The 26,315-nt window shown below is 39.9% G+C and overlaps 1 protein-coding gene across 7 annotated transcripts in view; it reads left to right on the top strand.

Annotated features, from left to right (window-relative positions):
* zbtb46 (zinc finger and BTB domain containing 46) overlaps window positions 1–26,315 on the top strand; it is a 67,889-nt gene that overhangs the window by 22,147 nt on the left and 19,427 nt on the right. For all 7 annotated transcript variants that reach the window (XM_023956667.2, XM_078950536.1, XM_078950537.1 and 4 more), the window contains exons 2-3: window positions 1,498–1,718; window positions 1,882–2,827. In XM_023956667.2, coding sequence (XP_023812435.1) covers window positions 1,533–1,718; window positions 1,882–2,827 — 1,132 coding nt within the window. In that variant the 5' untranslated portion in view covers window positions 1,498–1,532. The remainder of the gene's footprint in view (window positions 1–1,497; window positions 1,719–1,881; window positions 2,828–26,315) is intronic.

Raw genomic sequence — 26,315 nt, 5'->3', positions numbered from 1 at the left:
ATTTACCCAGACAAGAGCTGAGGCGCTGGATGCTAATTCTCTTGCTAATGTACTGCCTGCCTTAGATTTCTCCTACACCTCTGCATGAGACTGAGGATGAGAATATTTGTGCTCTTCTGCCACATCTTGACTTCAGATGTTTTCTTTCCCTCTGCCCGCCTTTCCTTGTTAACACCTCTCTGATGGGAGAGCTCAGGTCCATCATGTACTGTCTGAAAACACAAGCATTAAAGGCTTATCTGCACTCATGCAGAACTTTAAAAAAGTCTTGTTCAACAAACCAACTATTTTAACTGATAACATTCTTGCTTATTCTCAGATGTGACATCTTTTTACTGAGAATTATTTCTTTTTCATGAATCTTATGCCACATCTTAATAAAATTGACTCCAGTCGAGCCACAAATTGAAAAAATATTTTTTTCCCTCAAAAAAAGAAAAAAAGAACTCAGTGTTCACAAGCTAGACCAAACTTTGAAGGATGAGGACCCATGGAGGTGAAGGTTCAAGAGGGAATTTCCATCTCTACACCAGAGCAAACCGACGTTCCTTTTGTTGAAGTTGTTGTTCACCTTTCAGCATGTCCCTTCAGGGCTCGCCACAGTGAATGAGCTTTCACTGATTAGCACCAGTGGTTTGGTCGAGATTTTTATACCCTTCCTGACACAACCCCGTATTTTATCTGGGCTGCGGACCGGCACAGGGGGAACCAAGACTCGGGCCCCCTTGTGGCTAAATAGTTAGGCAGTAGCATGAAGGGTCTTGCCTAAGGATGAAGCTTATCGCAGCCCCTGGGAATCGAACCCTGGTTTCCCATGAGTCAGTCCTACACACGGCCAACGGAGCCATCCAGCCGCTACATTTCTTTGCTAAGGTGAAACTGAAAATAAAATTGGAAATCAAGGTTGCGTTTATTGATCAAGTAATGTCGAAGCAATGCTAATTGAAACTCTTCACTTCCATGAAGCTGTTTTGTGAAAGTATTACAATTTTTACATGTCTTGTTTTTTTTTTATTTAAACGTACACACACACACATGGTCACACACACACACATGAACCTGTCAGACTAAAAACAGACTTTGGGTTATTTGTTTCTGGGCTTTTTTTAGACATCAAACTGCAGCGGCTGAGGTGTGCTTTCAATTGATGTTGTTTTTATGTCACAGTCATTGCTGACATATTCTTACCCGAGCTCATCTCTAAAGACTGGTTTGATTTCTTGTTTATTTATTTAATCTTACAATAAAAGGGTTCAGTGTTTGTGTGGAAACAATAAGGTTTTAAAACGGATGAGCCTTTATGCTGCTGTATTGCTCTTTTTTTAAACTTTGCATGTGGCTTACATTTTGGTGGACGAATGTTCGCTGATGCTGCACATCTTTATGAAACTGCTGCGTCAAAAAGTCCCGCTGTACTTTTTAATGATACGCACAATATTTTGACACAGGCTCCATCATTAGCTGATTGCCTGCACGTTGTCTTTGGTTGGTCTGCAGATGTTTGGAGGAACGGCTTTTGTTCAGCTACACAGATGAACAACAGGAAGGAGGACATGGAGATCTCATCTCACTACCGTCAGCTCCTCAGAGAGCTCAACGAGCAGAGGCAGCACGGCATCCTCTGTGACGCTTGTGTCATTGTGGATGGGAAGATCTTCAAGGCTCACAAGAATGTCCTTTTGGGTTCTTCGCGCTATTTTAAGACCCTCTACTGCCAAGTAAGATACCCCATTAGCAAAAACAGGATTTGATTAAATACTTTTTATTGTCCTGAATTTGTTTTGCCTGCTTTGGTAGATAAAGATAAGTGTGTTTTTAGTTATTTTTCCTGATCAGTGTAATAAAGACTAAAATGTCAATGCTTTACTCCACAACCTGCAGGTTAAAAAAGGAGCAGAGCCTCACCATCAAACTACTGTCACTCACCTGGACATTGTTACAGCCACAGGCTTCAAAGCCATCCTGGACTTCATGTACTCGGCACACCTCGCACTCACCAGCAAGAACGTGATCGAGGTCATGTCAGCTGCCAGCTACCTGCAGATGACAGACATAGTCCAGGCCTGCCACAGCTTCATCAAAGCTGCACTGGACATCAGCATCCGCTCTGAGATGGCTGATGAGCTGGCTGACTTTGAAATGGGGGCTGTTGCTGCAGGCTTGGGAGGAGGTGGAGGAGTTGGAGGGGGCGGAGGAGGACTAGGAGTAGCCGGAGCAGGGGTTGTTCCTGGAGCTGGTTTGGGAGGAGGAGGAGGAGGAGGAGGAGGTGGTGGGATAGTGGGAATGGCTTCTGAGGCCTTGGCCTCCATTATGTCAGGTCGCAGCACCTCCCCTTGGCTAGCCCGCCGCACCAGCCCAGCCAACTCCTCAGGGGACTCAGCCATTGCCAGCTGCCATGAGGGAGGCAGCACGTATGGAAAGGAGGACCAGGAACCCCCAAAGAGCCATGAGAGTCAAGAGGAAGCCTGCCATGACTCCCAACCTGCGTGGCCGCATGACTACAGGCCGATCAACGTCAAAGAGGAGCAAGTTTCCCCTGCCTCATCTTCTCATCCAAGAGACACTCCTAAGGGAGCTGCTCCAAGCCAGTCAGAGCAAGGGGCTGGAGGAGCTGGGGGAGGGGTTGGAGATGGGTCCTGGCAACAGTTGTCTGGATCAGGACGGAGGAAGAACAGAAAGAACAAGGACACTGTAAGGCATATCACCCAGCAAGCTGAGAGGAACTGGGACCGAGAGAGGGAACGCTACAGAGACAGTCGGCCTGGGTCTCCTCTGCCATCCATGCTGGCTGTTGCAGGATGGAACTATAACGGGCAGGACATTCCAGGTAAGGCAGACTGCCTCCAACTTTTTCCTTTTTTTCCTGTCCGTGGGAAGTTGTTGCACCTGGATGAAAGGAATAGTGTTTTAGTCTGAGGGATATGAACTGTAAGGAAGCAAGAGATCACTATGCAACAGGTGAAATTCATGTTAAAGTCCCACTCCAATCATCTTTTGATCTATTTTAAAAGCGTTCCCAGTGGTATTTAATTATTAATATGCTTTTTTAGCCAAAACCAAAAAACCTGTGTCATTTTCTAGGACATAGTTTCTGCAGAGCGGCAGTAGTTCATTAGGAATAGTCTCTGAGTTGTGGTTGGGACTGTTGGCACGTATCAATCGTGCCTTCACTTCCCCATCATCCCACTAGCTTACAGCCTCTCACAACCCCAAACTAACATTACCGGTGCAAAATAAATGGTAAGTGATATTGGAGCTATCCAGCCGTACAGTTTTTAGGCAGATTCCAGCTCAAATGAGAAAAACAAAGACATAAAGTCTACAAGTGGATAAATCTGAATGGAGTGGAGCAAGGATCTTGTGGCCCGCTGATTGTAGATTTTATGTAACAACTACAAGCTTTTTTAAACAACTTTTCATCTGGTCCTGATTCACCACTATTTGAATAAATAAATGCTCAGCATGAGAAAAATGTTACAAGAATATGTTAAAAACACCAAAATCACACTTTGTATTGGAGTGGGTCTTTTAGCAAATTTCCAAGGAAATGTCTGTATTTTCAAAGCAGAGCTGATTAATCCCCCCCCCCCCCCCCCCATTGTTTTATAAAGTTATGATTGTTTTTACAATCCTAACCCTAACCTTAACCCCAACCCCTATTAGATAACTCTCTAGCATTGTAAGTACTGATGTTTAGTGGGATAATAAGATTATGTCGATAATTTGGTGAGACTAAGGTATCAACACCTCAGTGTGACAAAATCGTATTTATCTTTTAAAAATCCTCCTCCATCCAAAAGGTTTACAGACAGGAAGCCTCTCTGACTTCCGTCATACCTTGACGATTATTTACTTTACGAGTCCTTAATACTTAGGTGAGTAGCCTAAGTCAGAATATGTCAGACATCCGTACAGTTTACTTCTAGAAATTGACCTATTTTCTTCCTTCAGGGTTAAGATTAGCTAACTAATACACTAATGTGTTAGGCCTAAGATGATTATCTAAAATCTTGAAGGTGTGAGGTGAAGCCTGGGTAAATGCAGATGGATAAACAATCCGCTCCCGCAGTTTATGTAAGCTTCACTCCCACATACACAAACAAATGCAGACCAATAGAGGCAAATTTATTTAAGAAATTCTCGGTTTATTCTTCATCCTTGAAGAGTTTTGAAGGAATTTTTCTTTCTGACTCAAACTTTTCAAATGATAAAATAACGTCTGTGTATTTGTGAGACTATGTGTTGGGGCTGAGAAGCCCAAGGCGTCGATAGGTAGATCATTAAAAGTAAGAGAAGCTAATCCTGGGCGCATTAAGGGAGTTGGCTGTAAAATGGGCACACGCGTCGCAAAGTGAAAGAAAACAGGATAATTGAATTGACCTGGGTCACTCCACGGATTACCAACGCGTCCTCGCCGTCTTAGGCTCCTCCCCCCTCTCTGGGGTTTAGGTATGGACATTTTGGAGAGGCTGACGGGAGGGAAAAAGAAGAGGGAGAGAATGTCACATGGAAAAAGTGAAGTGGAGAAAGAAAACAGAGTTGGAGAATGTATCTTTTAGAGTTTATAACCATTTGTCCTCTTTAATCTTCAGTAGCAGTTTCTTTATGACCTTCCGTCCAACCCTATTACCGTCCCCAAGTACATGGTGTCTTTAGTCTGGGAATCACACACCTGGTTGCAAACCCAGAATCTGCAGTGGTGTTGAACTTATACACCTATTCTAAATGACTTTAAACAAATCTTTGCCTATTTGACGCTTTGCCTCAAGACTTGTTCATCCTCACCTTTTACTGTGTTTTTTGAGCTGGAGTCCAAATGGTAAGAAATGGGACGTTTTAGTTGTTAATCTGTTGAAATGGAAGACTTGTACGTGGACAGGTTTCAGTCTTGAGAGTTGGGTTTGTTTGTGAGAGGTGGTGTCTGGATGCTGTTTAAAAGGCTGTGAAGTTACTGAACCGGTTTTAATGAAGCAGGTACTGGAAATGTTGTTTTGGCTTTGGAAGTGTGATTTTCCTTTTTACAAAGTAAATTCCGCTAATTCCATAGGTTTGAACAACTGAGGGCAAAAGGTATACTGTTTAAGGGCTTATGAGAGTTAGTGTCCTTAAGTCTTAAGTCTCTTTAAGTCCGGGATTTTGTCACCTACAGTCAAAGATCCAAATTAGGTGTGCAGCCATATGGAAGGGCTGACCAGTTCCAGGTATAATGTTACCAAGCAGTAAAAGATACAGTTCAACAGATTAAATGAAAAAATCCTTCAAGTACTCATGAAAGGTTGAATTACACGTTGATGACTTTAATAGTAGTAATCACAAAAAAACATAGTTACATTTTATAAGAAAATCAGTCAAAGTGAGAGAAGAAAAGCTTATATTTCAATTGTGGTCCCCACAAAATTAAAGCCTCATTTTGATAATGTGATGGCAACAGGTCTCCCCTCTTTTTCAGACTAAGTCATAAACTCTCCTGCTGTACTGAAATTGCACTGTTACACACCAGATAATTATTCAAATTACTAGAAGGAATAAAAAGATTTATTCTTTATTAAATATGCACTGAGACAAACATTGTGGACCGATGGGGCAGGTAAAGATCAGCAGATCATGGGTGTATTCATCAAGTGTTCCTAAAAAACACACCAAGCAACCCTGTAATTTATCAAGCTTGATCTCCTCCTATAAGGTTCAAATTTAGCATTTTTGTGTTCTTTAGTGTCAGGTTTTGTCAAACTGGAATAAAATCCAGGACTCCAAAAACCCAGACCTCCATTCCTGCCTTTTCTGTGCAGCTACTTTTGCCTCAGACTTGTGTTTAATCATTTTTGCTCCAGCTCAATGTTTTGTTAGGTTTAAACACCAAAATTGCTTCAGTTTATAGCAAAGAAATATAATGAGGTTTTGGTACAAAGCCTGTTTTATTAAAGGCTGACTCACCGGATATTGATTGTTGGTGAAAGCATGGCAATGGACAGCACAGTTTCAGCTGAGCTCACTCCCCCTTGACATCTTACTGCTCACGTAATATCTCTATCCTGATGGAGATTTTTCTGACACTTTGGTGTGCTGACTTTTTGACTGAAAATTTGACTTTAGAAAATGTTCATCTTGGGTCTCATATCATTCTCCACCACAGTGACGTGTAAGAGTTGGACAATTTAGAATTTTATTAACTCCCCTTTAATGGCTCCTACCTGCAAATATAAAAGCTGCATTTGAGATCGCAAATAATGTAACTATAAACATGCTTTGCATCATTTCAAGTACATCTTTAATAATATTTTAACTTTGTTATTTATTTATCAGGTATTATTTGAAATAAAGTAAGTTCTTTTAGTGAAGGGGTTCTGGGTTTCGGTTTAGCAACATCTCCATGGTTTGAGGATGTTAGTTTGTGGTGGAGCTGTAGTTCTGTGACGTGTGGTTGCTGGTTTCCATGAAGGGCTGTGGTAGGTATTAAGGAGGAAGGGCACCTTCAGTCTGAGATTAGCTTAATTGCTTCATTCTTTATTGATGAAAAGTGCCTCCCCCCCTCTTCCATCCCTGCTCTTCCCTCCCTCTCATTCATCTGTAATCAGTGTCCATGCTTTGCGATCAGAAACACTTAAATGCCCTACAACTCAGAGACCGCCTAGCTGAGGATTTTGCTGGATTATTCTGTAATATAAGGATAATAATATGTCTGTGTAAAGGCTCAGAGAAAAAACACACAGCCGCCAAGGCATCTACACAAGTGTGCCATGTGCCCATGTTGACATAAACAGCTGCAGGATTTAGGATTAGTTTCTTTCAGATCCCCTTCCCTTGCAAACATCTGCTGTGTTCACTGAATGTTCTTAATGAGGCAACTAAGCGCTCAACAGTTCTTTCTCTCATTTATTGACACCTGATCTTCTTATTTTCTCAGCCTTTGCTTAAACAAATGTGTAAATTTTACAGGAGGATAAGTTGAATGGAAATTCAGCAAACCGCTCATGAGTGGAAAGTTTCACTTCAGTCTGAGTGACAGAATTTAGGAGTTTCAGTCTGTATTTGTTTGTCAGTTTATTACTTCAATGTTTGGATGAGCTCCAGCTGCTTTGGTAGCTTCATGAAGACCTGAAAAAATAAACCTGTGCATTAGGGGTGTAACTGATTAATTCATTTATAATCCTACAATCCAAAGAGATTGATCTGTTTGAGGGAAATTGTTAATCTAATCAACCTATATCATTATAAAATCATTTCAGAACAAAATAAATCGATTATATTCATACTGGAAAATACCATTAGGATTGAGGCCTGGTATATTTAACATAAAATATAACATAAAAACGATAAAGTGTCATTACGGCAGACAACACAAAAAATGATCAGTCCAGCATAACAGTCCAAAATGTGAAAACAGTTTATATTTGCAAAGACATACAGTGTGGTAGAATGTTCTAATTATGTTCCGTTTGGATTATTTTGATGTGGAAAAACAACAGTGGGCTGAACTTTATGAAACTAGCATTTGAGTGGATTTGATATTAATTATTTTTTACTTGTTTGTTTGTACACATATTTTAATTTACTCTTGATTATCTTACAAGAAATACAAGGAGTCTGGAAAACTTCACCTGCACTGTTCAGTACCAGGTATTTATCTCTGAGTCACACTGGTGGAAGCTTTGGTCAAAGATGTCCTGGATCAATTTTAGGTCAGTGAATTGGATCGTTCAAAATAAACTAATACCAACTCTGAATCGTATCGACAACTACAAATTACGAAATGTATTGTTGTTAAAATGAATCGTTTCAACCCTACAGCGCATCAAAAACAATGTTTTGATGGTCAACCTAGCAGGTTTTTTGTATGGAGGGGGGGGGGGTTGTTTTGTTATATCTATATATATATATACTAAAGATTCATCTTTTTGGTATGGATATAACAATCCAATCCAATTTACTCAATCCGTGGGCACTGCACTGAGCTTGAAACCAACTTAAAATAAGGTACCAAGTACCAAGTTAGCTTGATCTACAGTTATGGTTTGGTTTCTGTGGAAGCATGTCAGCATGACGCATACACTCATGGTAGCCAAGAAACCTAAATGTGTAGAAAGAACAGATTGCATAAGAATATTTATTCTCTTCCTGTTCCTATTGTTCAAAGCCTAAAAGAGGGGTTAATGATATTGTACGTTGTTTTTCATCTTTTGCCAACTAGCACGAACATTAAAAAATCGTAAAAACCGAACTAAAAATATAATCTTTTCCTGTTTTTTTTTTCTTTTTGAGCTAACCGTTATGTTTGACGTGATAAACCTTTTAGTATTTTTATACACGTGAGTCCAAAGTGCTGACCACATCAGAACAGACTTTTAAGAACTAAGGAGTTCCACTTAGAATTTTGACATTTAAAAGAGGAAAAAGAAATGCGGTGCAATGTGGTTGTAAAAGTGTTGCATAAAGTAATGATCGTGTGTTCCATCCCTGCTTCAGACTCCCCCAGTGGAGCACTTTGCAATATTATTGCTTTATGTTTTCAATAGTTTTGGATTATAAAAGTGTCATTTTCTCAAAAAAAAGTGAAAGTGTTTTCAAATGGGGGAACTCCTCCTCTTTCCATAGGAAAAAAAGCAGTCAGAGCAGGTAAAAACAGCAGTTAATGATCAATTTCTGCTGTTGAACAATGACTTGTTCTTTATCCCACATAATACCAACCCTGAAAATACTTTTCTAGTGTGCCGTTTGCTTGTATTAAAGCAAACACACATGCATTTATACCCCCCGCACACACTCATTGTGACCTTTCATGGCAGCTTGGGGGATTTTGGCAATCCAGTGCATGCCTAGTGTGATACATGCACTTACATACACAAAGCTTTAGAGCATCTGATTAAGTAAAAGTGAACAGTTCAATCACATGTGGGCAGTTTTTTTCCATTTCCCTCCAGCTGTTGTACATTGATTAGATTGAGAATCTTTTTTGAAATAAAACATCCTTATCCCTTTCTGCTCAGAATTCCCCTCCACATTAGCTTAAGCAAACAAACAGGCCCACAGATTTTATTCTGGAAAGAATAAAAGAGAACCGTTCCTGAGTTAAGGTTGAAGATCGTTTCATTGAATTCTGGAAGTTGTGGCCTTGAGCTTCTGGAGCCGCTGTGCCTCCAGGACTCACCTGGGCCTCCCACACAGGTGATCTGAAAAGCACCCTCTATTTTCTGCACAAAACTTTCCCTCTTTGTCTCCCTCCTTCGCTCACTGCGCTCCTCTCCCCAAGCCTCTGCAGTGTAAAGGTGAACACTTGAAATAATGAATCAGATCCCCCCTTCGCCCCCGACTTCTCTGCATTCCAGTTAAGACTCTCCCTGTAGTATTTGCACTTCATTAAACTTGAAACAGGTTTAATATTTAAAACACCGTGAACAGATTTCAACCCCCTCAAACCTCACATACCTCACTGCTTCTTCCTCACTCATGGTTTAATAATCTACTTTCATATTTCTTTCCTAATTCATTTCTCCTTTGTAGGAAACTAAAATAGAATGAATATTTCAGAGTGTGGACTCATTTTTAACCCCTGTCTTCATAGCTTGATGTTTGACATGCATTGAGTTAGATCCCTACATCATCTTTTCCTGCATTCACTCCTCTTCCTTTGCCTTTCTCAGTGCTTTTTGGTAACTCCTGCTTCATTTTTGTCACTTTTTCCACGGATGCTCTATTATCAGTTCTGTCTTTGTACTCTGGGCTTCTCTCTGTCCCTGTATTTGCTGTCTCTTTTTCCTTTGACTGCCTCGAAGATTTCTGCCCTTTCCTCCCCTTCTATTGACTTTTTTTGACCCATTCCCCCCACCTCCCTCAGTTTTCCCTACTCCCTCCATCCTCTCCTTCCCCCTTTTGTCCCCTGCCACATGTGCACAAGCTCATTTGCGTTTCCTCATCTCTTTTTTTTTTGCATGGCTTCTCAAAGTCTCTTTTCCATTTAATGTGACCTTCATATATGACCCCTTCCAAAAAAGACCTCTCTTCTCTTCATCTAACCAATAATTTCTCATCACCCGTCGTCCATCTTTGTCTTATGACCTCACATCCTGCTCGCCATTAAAGGAAGAACACCAGGTGAAAAAGACCCCTGTCCCACTTCACCATGGTATCACACAACATACACACAAATTCACACAAATTTTCACACTCTTGCTGTCTGTCTTTTTCTCTCACAGCAGTTGCCAATACTGACACCTGCTCTATTTATAATTCTTTGGCTTCAAAAACCCCATTTTGGACTGGAACCTGCCCCCTTGCCACTCTTGACCATGGCTTTTTTCCAGAACGTCATCACCCCCCACTTTGCTACCTCCTGGCCCTGGAACAGGCTGGAGGAGGATTGCTGGCTGGACCTGGAGAGTAAGAAAATGTGTGCTTGTTAAAGATTAGCCATCCCACTCTAAGCGCACCTAGGTTGGGCCCATATATGTTCGAGTCGTTTAAGGCCGAACACATCACCCACTAACTCACATCCAAGTGCGTGGGAGCAAAACCTGCACAAACATATCTTGAATAACATCTCATACTTGCTCAAATCTTGGAAATCTTATAATCTTATAAGACTCAGAATTGATCTGACAGGATGTCCTGTCGGTGTGACGAAAGGATGGGTAGGTCAGAGTGGTTTTCGTGGTTGAACATTTGACGTTTTTGCCCCAAAGCAAAAGACCAAGCATCAACAAAAAATGGTAAACGTTTTTTTTTCTAAAAGCAAAGTATCTCAACCCTATTATTTTAATATCTGACTATTTCAAGCATACGCCTTAGGGATGACAACTGATTCTCTAATACTCGTTTGATTATTTACTACTCTAATACTATCTACTCTAATAAAATTGATGATAACTTCAGACTGTTTACCCCATTGCTCAAGAGGATTTTTTTTCCTTTTACACCAAGAACAGAACACTCTGAGGTTTCCTGTAATGCTTTTTGAGTAATAATAATGCCTTGTAATGCAAACGTATTCATGAAACATTAATACAACTATAAACGCAAAGAGAACATTAGAAGGAATGCAAACAATTGAGCATCCCAGTTCTGCAGCATGTAACTGTCTTTTCACAACTTCTCTGTTTTTGTCGTGGTGTAAAGGTTAAAATAACCTTTTTTTAATGTGATTCACAAAGATATCCTTAGTTATGTAGTAATGGTTATGTGAAAAGAAAAATTCAAAAATGAAAACGTGTTTTTTATTTATTAAATTTTTTTGGGACAAAATGTGAAATCTTGATGTTCCAGTCATAAATAAGTACAATTTTTAGCCAAATTATTGAGATAAACTGCTCAAATAAAAAAAAGTAAAATTAAAACCACCTTTTTGAGATTCAACATACAGTATATGTTATAGTATTTTTAAATAAATAGACAAATTTCAACAAAATTATTGAGATAACTTATTCAATCAAAAAAATTACTTAATCATTACAATAGTTTTGTCATCTTAACTGCTCCCATCTCTGTTTATGTTGGAATGGGTTAGTAATGTATCTTTTAAAGACAAAAAAATAAAAAATAGTACTTTATAATTTTGAAATATTTATGTATAAAAATAAATAGATTCCCAACCTTTCCCAAATAGACTATTTCTGGCTTCTTAAAAACATAAACCATTGTTATTGGAGCTACAACTGTAAATGTGCGCCATGCAATTTTATTTTGCTTTTGCATTACCTTGAAAAACTGACACAAATATCTTTAGAATACATTATTTTCTGATCACTTCTAGTCTCCAACTATGAGACTGAGTCAGTCTGAATCTGAAGTGAACATAAAGCCAGACACAACCTGCAGCAGTCATTATCTTCACTGCTCGTACCACGTCTTTGCCTCTGGTGTCGTCTCTCCTCTCCGCACAGCTGTTGGGGTCCTGAGCTCGTGTTATAAATCAGAAAGATCCAAGATGATTAAAAGAAAAGGATGGCTGGAATTTGTCAAATTTACTTCAGATCTGTTGATCTCAGGCTCTTTTAAACTTCTCGTGAGTGTCTTGACTGCTTGGAAAGCCGAAAACTTCACCCGTTCCAGAAGAAGAAAGTTTTTTAATAAGGAAATTTTGAAGAGCAGTAGAAACAATGAGCCGCTTTCACTGTTCAACTGGGATCAGTGGCAGAGGCTCTGTTTTGGTGATATTAAATGTGAGCTAGGGTGCTGGGGTGACCTGATAGGCAGTAATGGGCCCCACAGTCATGAGTTTGGCTGCATTAAAGAGTGTGGCTTTTGCTACAATAGAACCAGCATAAACCCAGAAGAACTCAATAAAAATAGCCAGGACAGTGGTAGATACAGTCCAACTGACTGGAAGTTACTTCGGTTACATTTTCCCCTTTTGAATGCACAACATCACAGAAGTCTCCTGGTTGGATCCGTACTCCCTTTCTCTCATTTTCAGTCAACCTGAAGTTCCTCTTCCTCATTCTGTTTATTTTAGAAAGGTGGCTTTGTTCTATTTACTGTACCCACTCCCTCAGTGGCCTCTACCCCTGTCAGACCAGTTAGAAAAGGGGAGAGGCAAGGAAGACGAGGGGGGGAGTTGCATGATGTTTGGACAAACGGATAACCCGCACAGGATATAGAGGTCTACAGCCTGTGGGTGTGTCGGTTTGGCTCTGACACACAAACTCCTGCACACACACATACTATGTGCACACAATCGTGGGAGTGTTCCCGCTGGAGGGCAAAGTCTCCCTTCCTCTTACACATTCATCCTCTCTTCTCCCCTTCATTCCCCCCTTCCGCAGTCACACCCCTCCACACCTCCTTCCTCTAGACCTCTCCCTCTCCTTCATCCTTCATTCCCTCTTTTGTGAGAGCTCCCACCCCTCCTCTCCTCTGTCCAAAGAGGAAAAAAAAAAAGAAAGTGTTGAAGATACAGTTAGAGTTGGCCAACAGCGACAAGAAAACTATGAGGGGGAGGCCAAAATCACCACAGGGGACAATTATGGCTTGGGCTGTGTTTGCATGTGTGTTTGTGCGCAGTTCTTTTTCGGGTTTGATAGTTGGAGAGATCTGAAGAGAATCTTACAAGCCACTCCGTCCTCCACACCAGTTCGTCCTCTTCTTCTCTCCTCTGTCTGTCCTTCCCCCCGTCTGTTCAGATCATCCTGTCAATTGACACCGTCACTTCTGCTTTCACTCATCCCTAATGGCCGAGCTACAGACACTTGTTGTATGCTTTACTTTCATACATTTGCATGGCTCTATTGAGAACATGTCTATGTGCACTAAATCTGTAAGAAACATTCCACACAAAGATATTAGTTATTGTAGAAGTACTATAATGACTAATAGTTTTTAATTGAAAATACAATAAACACTTTGTGGCATTACTTTGCCATCAAGGCTCCCCCGTTACTCCTTAAACCTTACAATAAATTTCTATGAAACTGCCAAAACATCATCTTTTTAATCAAATAACAGATTGTGAAAGACAGGAAGTTAAACTTGACACTGCACAAACTCATGTCTCCGGAAATAGAGCAGTTAGATTTGAAAAAGATACTAGAATGTCAGAAATTACAAATAATAAAGATACAGAATTATTTTTCAAGCAGATGACTGGTCTTTAAACCAGTTTCACATCTAAGTCCACCTTACAAGAGGCTGCAGAAACATCAGTGACCAGATAAATATTACAAAAAATGTTCACAGTTCACAGACTCTTTTACCTCTCCACAGTGACTGAAGAACAATAAAATATTAGTAATTTTTAAAAGAAAGGGTTCCTAAATTAGCATTGATATAATTAGATTAGATTAGATTAGATTATTAGATTAGTTAAATTTATACATGTATGGCTGAGGTGTATCTAAAAATAAGATAAGCCATGTACAGGTTTTTACATTCCTGCCTGACATCAAGAAACCATGTTCGCTCTACGCTTCTTTCAGAAAATGCACAGATTTCAAATACTAAGCAAAACTTTGGTAAAAGTCTAACTTTTTTCTGATGGCTGGTATTTGTCAAATTGACTTGGGATCTCAGTTTATTCATGAGCTTAAAGCACATATTATCCTATACTGCACAAAAATAGTTAGTAGTAGATAGTGGATGTCTAAAAGGAATTTACTAAAATACATCCTGTATATCCTTTTCTACTGGATCATAAACTATCAAATTCATGTTTATGATCAGGTTAACAGCAGTTGTAAGTAGGAAAAGGGGTGACGTCCCATCAAAGTAGACCTGAGATATAACAAGAAAAAATTCAATTTTTGTCTTTTGCTGTTTAAAATCTTTCATTATATTCCATTAGCTGTATTGGGATGAACCTGTTTGGGACAGACCGTCCTTTATTCTAAAAGGAAATCATACAAGCTTCTGTCAAACGTTTAGAACAATTTCAAGTTTTTCTTTTTTTATTCATGCCAAAAGATTTATATAATTCAGATTTATTTTAAAAAACGAGTATCAAAGTTTCATAAAGGGTAAAATAATACGTTTTGACTAGATTTTTGTCAGTGAGAAAGTGGCCCAAATGGCTCTATTACTAGTAAAGGTTGCAGACCCCTGGTTTAGTGAATTCGGTTGATGTTGCTTATATTTCAGTCCAGCCTGTGCTGTAATGCATCTAAATCAAGTGTGTTCTGCACCAAACTTTTTGGAAAATTTACCTCAAGGTCTCTTCCCATCTCACCTTTCTGCATAGGTAAATAGCAAAAAGATGAAACTTTTTTCTCTGTTCTGTGTGTCTTTTCTCTCAACCCCTTTTTGCCCCAGATCTCTTACTCCCCCACTCTCCTTATTGTTTCCACTGCTGCGCCTCTTCCCTCCTTGCTACCCTCACACTCTAGGGGCAGCGCACAGTGTAACCTCATCTCATCCATTTAATCTGCTCCCCACCCTCAGTACCTTTCCTCAGCCCCCATCCCTCCCTCCTCACACTTCTCTATCTCTGAATCTGAAGTAGGTCACTGACTTGTTTCAGGTGGGACCCACCCCAGCAGGGGTACCCATAGTTTTTCCCATTAACACTAATTCCCTAGTTTAGACTGCACCTGACCTGGGTGGGAAAAAATAGTTTAAGGGGGCCCTAATGAATTCAGAGTGAATGAGAAATGACATGTTGATGACTGAAGTTTAACTTTCGAATCACTTCTTGAGACTTTTAGAAACTACTGAATGGTTGTGGTTGTGTATACATGTCATTTTGGTTATTTTATTTCCATTTTTGACACATTTTTGGACAGTTTGACCTTTCATAGTTTCCCTCTTCCCCATCCAGCATCAAGGTTAAGTAATGTTTTTTTTTGTGTGTAAATCGGACAAGAGCGAGAATGGGAGAAGTTGGTGTTGGATTTGAGTGTGCACACACCCAGACCCCCACTCCACAGTTTTCCCCCCTCCACACCCCTCTGTTTAGACCTTGATAAGAGGAGCCGGAGTCTGTGGGGGTTAGGGATTCCTGTCTGGCACAAACGCACCAGTACGCATACAAACACACTAACTGGGATCCGCCCGCTCTACATTCCTGTGTCCGGCTAAGGAAGCAGCCTAGCCGTCTTCCCCTCCACTCCCAAATTATCCCCTTCTCTAAGAGTCGCTGCATACTTATCGCACGCCTCTCCACCTCGCTCCTTCATTCCGACAACTGCAGGCCTCCATTATCTGCTGGGTTTTCATCTGCACCCTTTCACTGCAGCGCTTCTAATCGCCAAACAGCAGGTCATAAAATATAGTTTCCAATCAGGTGAAAGAGATCTACCAATAAAATTATGTTGTATCACTTTTGGGCAATATTGTCTGTGATCTGTCATGTACAGACTGCACTGAGAATCAACAAACATCCAGAGATATTAGATTTGTGGAAAGATTTCTTCAGATTATCCTTTATTTCATATCCCCTTTTCACCCTCTCCTCTCTGCTTCTACCTGGTTTAGCCTTTCTTTCCATCACTCCCTCGCAGGGATAGGTTGCTGGGGTCAGGAAGAGGTCGGGTAGGAGTCAGAATGGGGTTACGTAGTTTCTCACTACCCTTCACTCTAATGGCTTCTTAATGAGAGAGTTGGAGCAGGGAAAGGAGCCGTTTTGAGAAGCTGGGTGAGATATCAGCAGTTCTGCTTAAGGCAGTGGCTGTTTGTGTGTGAATGTGTGTGCGTGCACGCATGTGTGACGCTGTGTGTATTGTGTACACACGCAGGCACTATTTGACCGACCTCTTGCTCCATTTCGAGCCTTTTCAGCGCTCTGCGTTCCTCTCTGGGGAAAGGGGAAAGAGGAAATGACACGTTTGTAGCCTTGAATAAGCGCCGCGGCTCGTCACACACGCTGTCCTCTGAGTCCGGCTCGAGGGAGGGTGGAGGATGTTGTGGAGGTGAGGGAGGAGAAGGGCCTACTCTTTAATTTGCACAGTTTCCGCTGATTTGATCATAAGCAATTAATCTCAGTGGCTCAATTTGGCTGCAGTGGGGCAATAAAAGATGAACACAGTCCTCTGTGTACAGTCAGTCCTTGCTCTGCTTTTCCCATCTGTCCACGTTGTGTGATTTCATATTGTTCTCACCTCTTATACTTACATCACAGAGGAGCATGCTGTGACAGTTCCAGCAAGTGGCTCTTCAAGGCCCATGTGACCTCATCCCTGCAGAAAAACGCAAATATATTTAAGCTTTGCAAAGAAAGCTTGCATGTGAGGAGCTGTAAACTAGCGGTAGAGGGCGTAAACAAAGGGATGATGGGAAGTGTTGGCAGGCTTACACTGCACCAACAGTCTCACCCACAACTCAAAGGTGAATTTCTAATGAAATACTGTGCTCTGCAGAAACTTTGTCGTAGAAAACGTCACAGGTTTTGGCTAAAAACTGCATAACTATAATTAAAAGGCCACTGGGAACGCTTTTACAATAGATCAAAAGATGATTGGAGTGGGACTTTACTATCTGAGTGTGTTTTAAAAGGTTTATTGAGCCACACGGTTAAGAAAAATAAAATATATATATAAAGATCAATATAAGGTTGAAATAGAAACATAAATAGGGGCTCAGGAAAAAAAAAATCAAAGCATGGATCCAAGCAGCCAACCGAAATAAGTGGTGAGATCTTCAGTTTTGTTGGCTCGAGGGTTAAAGGGTCATTTTTGCTTCCTGATCTTGAGCTCTACCCAACTTTCACTAATACAGACCTGCTGCGCTGCGAATGCCAGGCTTAACTTACAGAGGTCTGCAGACTCATCTTCATCTCACCTCTTACATTTCCTTCGGTTTAACCCCTTTAGCTGCTTTGGTTTGACCATATAAACCTGCTCACCATGACCGTGGCGACTCTTCCCGTCGCCCTGCCTTTTTGTTTAGCTGCTCTGCCAGTTTTCCATCTCCCTCGCCCTTACTTTTCCTCTCCATCACACCAGACTTCTCCCATGCTGAGGGCAGAGCTCGCTCCTTTGTTGGAGGAAGGTTGCCAAGGATACAAGCACAGAGACACACAGTCTTAACATTTAGAGATGGTGGAGATGGGCAAAGAGAGGGAAGAGGGGCATTAGCCTGTGTGGCCACCAGGCAGTCCGGCATCACTGTGTTGCTCTCCAGAAAACACATAATAACCCCTGCTTCCCATTTGTGTCCCTGTGTGGAAGGAGCACAGTGACACTGACTGTTTGTGGAGGAACCTTTTGTGCTGGTCGCCCACTTTCTGGTTGCCTGTTGTGACTCTGTAGTGTATTATTACAGTAAAAGTCCTCGTGTGTGGTGTTTTTGTGCTCATGTTCCCGTTGGTTGGGGTGCCAAAGTGACTACTTTACACGGTATTTGTTCTTTGTATCACATACGTAAAAAAGAAAAGATAAGGGGAGGGATGCGTGCCACACAGATGTTCTTATTCCAACGTTGCAAAGTGTAGACATTTTACCATTATAGGATAAAAGCAGGTGGATTTGGTTTATTGCCACCCTGTGTCCAAATAGCTGTTTAAAAGAGGCTGAAAGTCATCAGTGTGGTTAATCCCTGGATGTCAGCCCCCTGGTGTCACAGCTGTTAATTCACACCCACTCTGGCACCTAAAATATAAACGTAAACCCCTTTCATTCAAGCTAACTTTTGTCTTTTGCTTTAGAAACATAGATATCACATTGGTAAAGGGTTGTTTACTCAAATCCAACGCAAACATGGATCCATCTCTTCTTTATTTTCATAATTATATTGCTTGAGGAGTATTAGCGAAAGAAGAAAGGGATTAAGTTCTTCTCAGACACACATAGACGAAAGGAACTTGCTGGTGGTGTGTGGTAAGCACATTTGGAGTGAAAGGAATTTAATAGGGATTAATTAGTTATGGAGGTAGCAGCAAGTGGCCTTGTGGACTTCAGGGCTCAAGCATGGAGGCCACATTCATTCTTGGAAATCGAAAAACTGCTTGAACTGTGCATTAAAAAGATGTTCTACTTAGATATTGAAATGCTACATTCACACCATGAATGTGATGAGCTTTCAGCATAAGGGGTTCACACTGGACAAGCAAGAAGGGATTCTTCTTCTTTGTCTACTGTTTACTAGCGCATGTCCGCTACCTACAGTTGGAAGAGGCTTGGTGTGAAATGTCACAGTGGTACATACTTTGCAAATGCTGCTCCAGGATTTTTCTTTCACTTTTCTATTCCGATATATGAAAGACTTGGTGTCATAGAGTTCTCACCAGGCAGGAACCGTAATTATTAATGATCCAAGATCAATTTTTTTAACGGTTGGCACTTCAGTGAATTTAAAGGGACATAATACATTTGTCACCACAAAATGCAAGTCCCTGGTTGGTCTTCCTTCAACTTGGTTTAACTTTTAATGAATGTTCAAACTGAATGCAAGAATTTTAAAGGGGGAAGCCCAAAATGCATATGTACGTGCATTTAAAAATGACTTTTCATTAGAAGTGGTCGCTTTAATGCATGTTCCCAAGTGGGGTGTGAATGTAGCTTATAGCTGCGATTGCACCAAACACAATTCCACTGTCAATGACGAGTTGATGTACAGACGTGATCAGAGGTCCTGCAGCACAATTTGGTGCTTCAAGTGTTAAAAAATCTGAACTTTGCCAAAACCGATACATGGTGTCCAAAGCTGAGTTTGGCCAAGAAGTGTTGATGACATGATCAGCAGATAGAGTCCAAAACCAACATGGAAGAGAATCGGATTGTTCTGGTCCTGAACTTTGCAATCTAATTTTATTCTTATTTTTTATTTTTTCTATCCTTGGATTATTGCGGGACAGCAATTCATCAAACTGGGTCACAGGAAGATTGAAGTACCGCTGAAAGCGGCCGTCATCCAGACGCAGATCCAGGAGGAGTGAAGCTTACTGTACTGAGAAATTCTCTGAATGATCTCCTGAACTCAGATATGGAGACGTGTTTACTGATGCTTTTGTAGAGCTCTTAAAAAAAAAAACCTGATCTCTCAACATCATTGCATTGTAAATGAGATATAAAAGATATACTGTCAATGCTTCTGTGTACTTTAGACAGTAGCTCCTCCCACACGCATCTGGAGTGTCAAGTTTTTTTTACACATTTTTGGACAAACATTCAGCAGTGAATTTGATGTGTGAATTGGGTTAAGTGTGAACGCAGTGTAACCTTTGTGCAATCTTAGATGACCCCACTCTTACATTGACGTGTTCTCCCTACCATGACAAAGGTGGAGAAAGGTGGAAATATTTAATGTAATCCATGGACACCAGTGAAGATCACAAATCATTGAAGAAAAAAGGTTCAGCGCACTGTCTAGTGGGTCTAGATGACCCCACTCCCAATGTTAAAGTGCCTAGGATAGCACAAGGGCTAAGACGTAAAGTCCAGCGGCCCTCCACCTGTGTGTGTGGTGGGCTGTAATGCAACTGCTTGAATTCGCTCACTGGGCAGCCATAACCTTAATATTTATCTGGTTCTATATTCTGAACTTGAAAGTGCAGCTGCAAATATTTAGACACCAGCTGACTGTGCCAGTCAAGGAGTGTTCAACACCATACCAGTAACAAAAGCTAGGTGTAGCATCCCCACCCACAAAGTGTCGTTTTCCTTGCCTACTTTCCATTCACCCCCACCCTCTGCCTCTCGAGACTCACCCTCAGATTGACCCCGGCCCTGGCTGGACGGCTCTGGTGGACTTGTTCGCCAGGTCCTCCCCTGCACGCATACAGCCAAGACATAACTTTCTATTTTTCCCTCTCAATCTTTCGATCTGCCACACATTTCTGTTAACACAAAGCCCTACATGTCTGCCTTCCTTCCCCACCCAGCATTCTTTCCCCACTCAGACCTCTCCCCCGCTCTGTCATTTTCTGACTTCCCTCTTCCCCGCCAACTCGCTCAGCCTCACCCTACCTTTCATTAGCCCACTCTTTATCTCACACACTCACTCTGCTGCCTTTCTCCCCCTTCACACTCCTATCTCTCTAGCTTTTATGTTTTCCTCTCTGTCCTCTACCCCCCCCCCCCCCCCCCAAGTTGTGCTGGCTTTTGTTTCTGATACATCTTCATTTATTCCTCCCTCCCATACTTTCCCTGCTGACCCTATTATTTTTATATTCTTTCTCTCTAACTGCCATCACTCCCCCCTCTCTGCCTCCCTCCCACTCCTCTCAGTCCCTCTAAGCTGCATTAACTCCCCAGATTACCTTGAGCCCTGCAATCCTCCATCCCCCGCGCACTCACCCGTTCTCCCTTCCCCTCCCTTCCCTCACTCATTCACTTGATCACTTCACACAGTGTCCATGCCAAGGTGCTTCACACTGAAAACGGCCAAAATTACTTGTCTCACCTGAAGCAGTTCATCAAGTCTGTCAATGACATCTGTCAGTTAGGGCAAACCATTATTTAGCGTTTTTTTTAGCGGTGTAACGATTAATCAACTTAACCAATCAATTCATGTTCCTACCGTTCAACCAGGTCTGTCTGAGGCAAGTTGTTAATCAAACTGACCTATAAAATCTTTTCAAAAATTAAATAAATTGATTGTATCGTTATTGGAAAATACCATTTGGATTGCGGTATGGTAGGTTTATTTCACTATAGCATAAAAATAACCAAGTGTCATCACAGCAGACAACACACATGTGATGTCAGCAACAAATGATCAAGCGATCATTACAGTCCAATGAATGGAAACACCTTGAATTCTGCAAAAACATTTGGTAGAATGTTTTTTATAATGTTCTGTTTGTGTTCAATTCAGTTCAATTCTAATTATATAGCCCAAAATAATAGGACAGTTATCTCAATTGGCGTCATATGCGAAAATTGTATAAAAACATAAAATCGATCATAAAATGCAAAAGATACAATACAATAGATAGTTAAACTGGACATCCCTGCCCTTAGACCCTCCTTCTCCTTAAGGAAAAACTCCTTAAAAAAAATAAATTCCAGGAGAAAAAAAATATGAAACCTCAGGGATGTCCACATGAAGGAGTGTTCATTATCATGATGTGGAGAAACAACAATTGGCTGAACTTAATGAAACTAAAATGTAAATGGTTTGACAATAATTGTTGTTTACTGTTTATTTGTACAAATATTTATTTAACACTTTACTATCTTACAAGAAATAGAAGGAATCTGGAAAACATCACCTGCACTGTTCAGTACATGGTATTTATCTCTGAGTCACTCTGGTTGAAGTTTTGGCTAAAGATGTCCTGGATCCATTTTAGGTCAGTGAATTGGATCGTTCAGACTATGAATCGTATCATCAACCACAAATTATGATATGAATTGAATCGTTGTTAAAATAAATTGTTACACCCCTAATTTTTACATTTTTTATTTTATTAGTTGAATTAGTACATTAAGTCATCCAGTAGGTGTACTTGTACTTATTGAACATAACTCTGACATCATGACTCATCTATACAGATGAACTTTTGATGTCAATACTTTTCATTCTAAGTAGATCTTCTTTTTCATGATTGTACTTTGTGTTTTTCCAAGGTTTATGCATCTAAGCAATAATTTTGCTGCTCCTGCTCACCCCCGTTCTCTAATAAATACTTTTCGTTTCCTTTTGTATTATACAATTTAGCATTCTTTTTTATAAATAAAAGATGACCTTTTTGAATGAAAACTTTATGATTTGTAGACAAAAATCTATTGTTCACAAAAATCAATTTGTATGGACAGTATGTGCAAAATGAAGTTGGTCCAGGTCAAGGATTTGTGTCTAACTTTATTTTTACTTTGCACATCAAGTAGTAGAAAACACTTACTTTTCTGAATTTTTATGCAAAGACAAACGCTTAAAAAAAGATAACTAACTTTTCAAAAAAAAAAAAATCAATTCTTTAACCCTTTTATTGCGTGCTTAACCAAATGGCAGAACACATTGAGAAAACATATTTTTAAAAGAATTGATTCTATGTATTACGTACTTCCCCCACAGCAGAAAAAAATTAATTGATTTCATGGTTGGCTAGTAAAACTGTTAATTGTCCTAAAGTATTTGCATTTTTAGCATAAAAAGAAGGTTATTTTAAATGTAGGCTATCCTTTAAACTCACTTTTTTTAAAGAAAACATTATGTCGATATTTTAAAACTGACCAGTAAAAAAAGACGTGCACAATTTAAGTCCCTTTTCAGATGACAATGGTGTAGTCTTTAAAATGGGCTAAAGAGTTACAGACAGTATAGTTGGCCAGCATGTTATTTATTGTGTGTCAATAAAGATGGATCTATAGGATGTTGTTAAATATAAAACATGCACTTAATGCTAGTCTTGTTAGCAGAATTAACAATATTAAAAAAACTCTTGTAAAAAAAAAGCACAAAAGTACACATTTAACAAAAATGTAGTTTTGTATTTCCATTCCAAAAAAAAATTACTGCTTAATTTTCAACAAGCTTTTTTGGTCAACCTCTAGTGACAACTTAGTTACTTATTAGTGTCTTCAATATATTCCAGCTTTGAAATATTTTTGGCATCTAAACACACAGAAGAATCAGAAAATCAAACTAGAAAAACATTCATAAGTATTGTGTTGCATTTACAATAATAAAGCACATGCAAGAATAAGGTTGAATAACTTTAATTTTTTAAATTTAGTATAAGTCAGAATCAACTCTCTATTGTTCTCTTTACTTTCCAAGCAGTGAGTGACGGTGACGTCCATGCCAGTGTTTTTAACGGGGCCATGAGATGATTTTGTGAGTCACCAAAGGCTTGTGGATTAAAAACAATTAAAATGAGCAAAATCATATTATTGCATTAACTCAAACCCTAATAATAATATCCCTTCAGTAATATCCCTTTTATTGAAAAAACTAACAGTGGTATCTTCTGGATGAAACATTGAGAGGTTGTGACTAACACAGCAGAATTAAAGCGGCTCAAAGCGCTCACTCAGAGTTGAACACAAAATGAATCACCCGAAGCATAAACGCACACAGTGATGTAATGCAATTTTGGGTACGCACCATGGTACCAAGATCTTCAATGATGACGGCTGAACTTACAGCAGTATCGATATATCGAATGTTGATTATGCTGTGATCATATAAAGGATCCCCATGGCACCACGGATACATTATAAGCTTGATCAATTGCAAAAGAGGAACTAATTCAGCTCACTACTTATTTCAGTTGGTTGGAAAAAAATAAATATATGTTGATTTTTATATGATTTACCAAAAACCTTTCCTCAATTAATGAAGTCATTTTTTAATAGACAGCATTCTCGGAAATATTTGGGTTCACACTGATTTTGAATGGTGAGAAGGTGAGATTGTCCACAGCGTGCAGTGAGTTCTTGTGTCAAATCATCTGAAGATTTGCATTGGTATTTTCTGCATGAAACCATGCATGATTCTACAGAAACGGTACTCTACTTCTCACCTTAGTTCTCTATGCTATTGGACAACTTTTATGTTTGCCACTTTGAAAGGATTTAATGATCTTAACTGCAGAGCGAGCAGCATGCAAACTGTGCTACAACGAGGTGAAGACTCCTGGAAAAAAGTCTTGTCTGCCTGAGCCAGAACCAGTATTTTAGTCATATTTGTATGTTTTCTGCTTGTTTTTTATTTAACCTCCTCAAGATTTATGCTGTTCATTTGGTTTCCCCAATTTAAGATTTAACCAATGGTTTCAATGAAAAATGTAATCTAATTGATTTCTGTTTCTTTTCATTGCCATTTACTATGGTGTGATACTATAATCAAACTCATTAACCCTTGTGCTATCCTAGGCACTTTAACATTGGGAGTTGGGTCATCTAGACCCACTAGACAGTGCTCTGAACCTTTTTTCTTCAATGATTTGTGATCTTCACTGGTGTCCATGGATTACATGAAATCATTCCACCTTTATCCACCTTTGTCATGGTAAGGAGAACACATCAATGTAAGGGTGGGGTCATCTAAGATAGCACAAGGGTTAAGGCTGTTTTTTACTGCATCAGCCTTTCAGCCATATACCGGTAAGTTGCAAAGCTTTTTCCTTGGTGTGAGGAAGGGGCAGTAAAACAGAAACAGAGAGGAGGACGATTTCATGTTGAGGCAGCAAGATGCAAGTCCGACACAAAAGTGACCACATGTACACACAAATGAGACAATTTCTTGATGTGTTTGAAAGAAAACAGTAACCTTATTCCTCTCTATTTGTCTTTATACTCCTACAACCGGGCTGCTGTTTAATGCAGTTTTTATATAAAGTAGCATGGCTATCAGCTGTTTGATCTGTATGTGCATTTACAAATTCTTTTTTATATGTCAGCGGGCAGAGGGCACGTTTTCTGTTGCCAGGGGATGTGTTCTACTCTTCAACAAAGCTCTGAAACTCAAATTGATAGCTGCTGTTGTAGTGATGTAACAAATCCCAAATCTGCGCTTTGGCAAAAATGATTGATTTGTCTGCCTCAAGAGCGATGACAGGAGTCCCTGACACCTGCTTTGTGGTCTCCTCCTGATACACATCAAACGCGCTCCTCAGGAGTTATTTCACCATGGCTGAGGAACCTTTGGCGAAGGGACCAAAGTGACCTTCACACATGATCTGAGAATGCTCATGGAAATGATTGGCTGCCCTGAAATTTAGAGGTTTCCCGTGGCCTTAAAAGGCATTTTCCCTTTTACTACAAAAGGTTCAGATATGCCATCATCTTTCTGCTTGCATGTACCCGCTCCTTTTGGTCTGGCAAGGTGTGCTTTGCTATAAGAAAAATAGTTTTTTTCTCCGTTATGTTAGCACTGCTAAAATGAGCCTCAGTATGAAAGCCTTTTCAACATGTGATTTTATGTTTGACCAGCCACTCCAACTGAGCTTTCAGATCCTGTTGTTGTCCAGGTAATATGAATGGATAATGCACGAAACAGCTCAACATTTTCTGGATCATTTTGCATGTTTTCATCTTAGGACTAAAGGAGTAGACTTGTCTTATCCACCCTGAATGACGATTGGTTTGAGTTGTTCTTATTGTCATTTATATAGTTTATTTCTTATTATGGACAACTATTAATTTTTACATAGATTCCAGAAGTGAAGCATACATAGAGGTCCAGACGTGCATAAACTGCAAACAGTTAAAAACCTTGTTTTAAGGTCTGCCTACAGTATGTGCCCAGGCCACAAAAGAAACACTGGGGTTTACCGGGCTTTTTCTGTTGTTAGCACTCAGTTATGGAATAAAATTCCTCCAGCACTGCGCTTAATATCACAGCTAAAAAGCTTTAAATGTCAACTAAAAAACGTAGCTTTTTGAATGGCGTCTTATTTTCTTTTTACTCATTTCACTGAATTCTTATCTGTCTTTTATGTATTTTATTGCCTCTTGTAATTTTACACGGTTGTTCTTTTTTAATTTTTGTTCCTCATTAGCTCAATTTTTACATTTACTTTTTATCTCTTTTCATTGTAAAGTCCTATGGCACCCTGTCGGCGTTGGAAAGGGCAGTAGAAAAATAGATTCATTCATTCATTCATTCATTCATTCATTCATTCATTCATTCATTCATTCATTCATTCATTCATTCAAGTTGCACCTGTTAGGGGTGTGGTCTGTTTAAAGGCAGGTGGGCAGAGCAAGCTATGGGTTATATAGCTACTTGATCTAGCTATATATATGGTAAACGGTCTACACTTAAATAATAATAATTTCTACCTTGCTTTAACGCCCAAAGCGCTTCACAGTCACAGTCCCATTTACCGATCTACACACATTCTGAGCATCTGGGTTTTAAAAACTGAATACGTACTGAATCACACACATATATTAATGCTCCAACAAAGATTTTCTGTTTTTTGTTTTTTTTTGTTCACTAAAAAAATCAGGTTGAGGTAACTGTAGTGCAAAGCAGCCACTTTCAGATTTAGCAGTATGGCCCACTGT

This window comes from Oryzias latipes, chromosome 7 (genome assembly GCF_053564925.1).
Source record: "Oryzias latipes strain Hd-rR chromosome 7, Olatipes_Hd-rR_3.1".
NCBI lineage: Eukaryota > Metazoa > Chordata > Actinopteri > Beloniformes > Adrianichthyidae > Oryzias > Oryzias latipes.
Note: the sequence above shows the minus strand (reverse complement) of the source record. Positions and strands in the feature narration are given on the sequence as shown.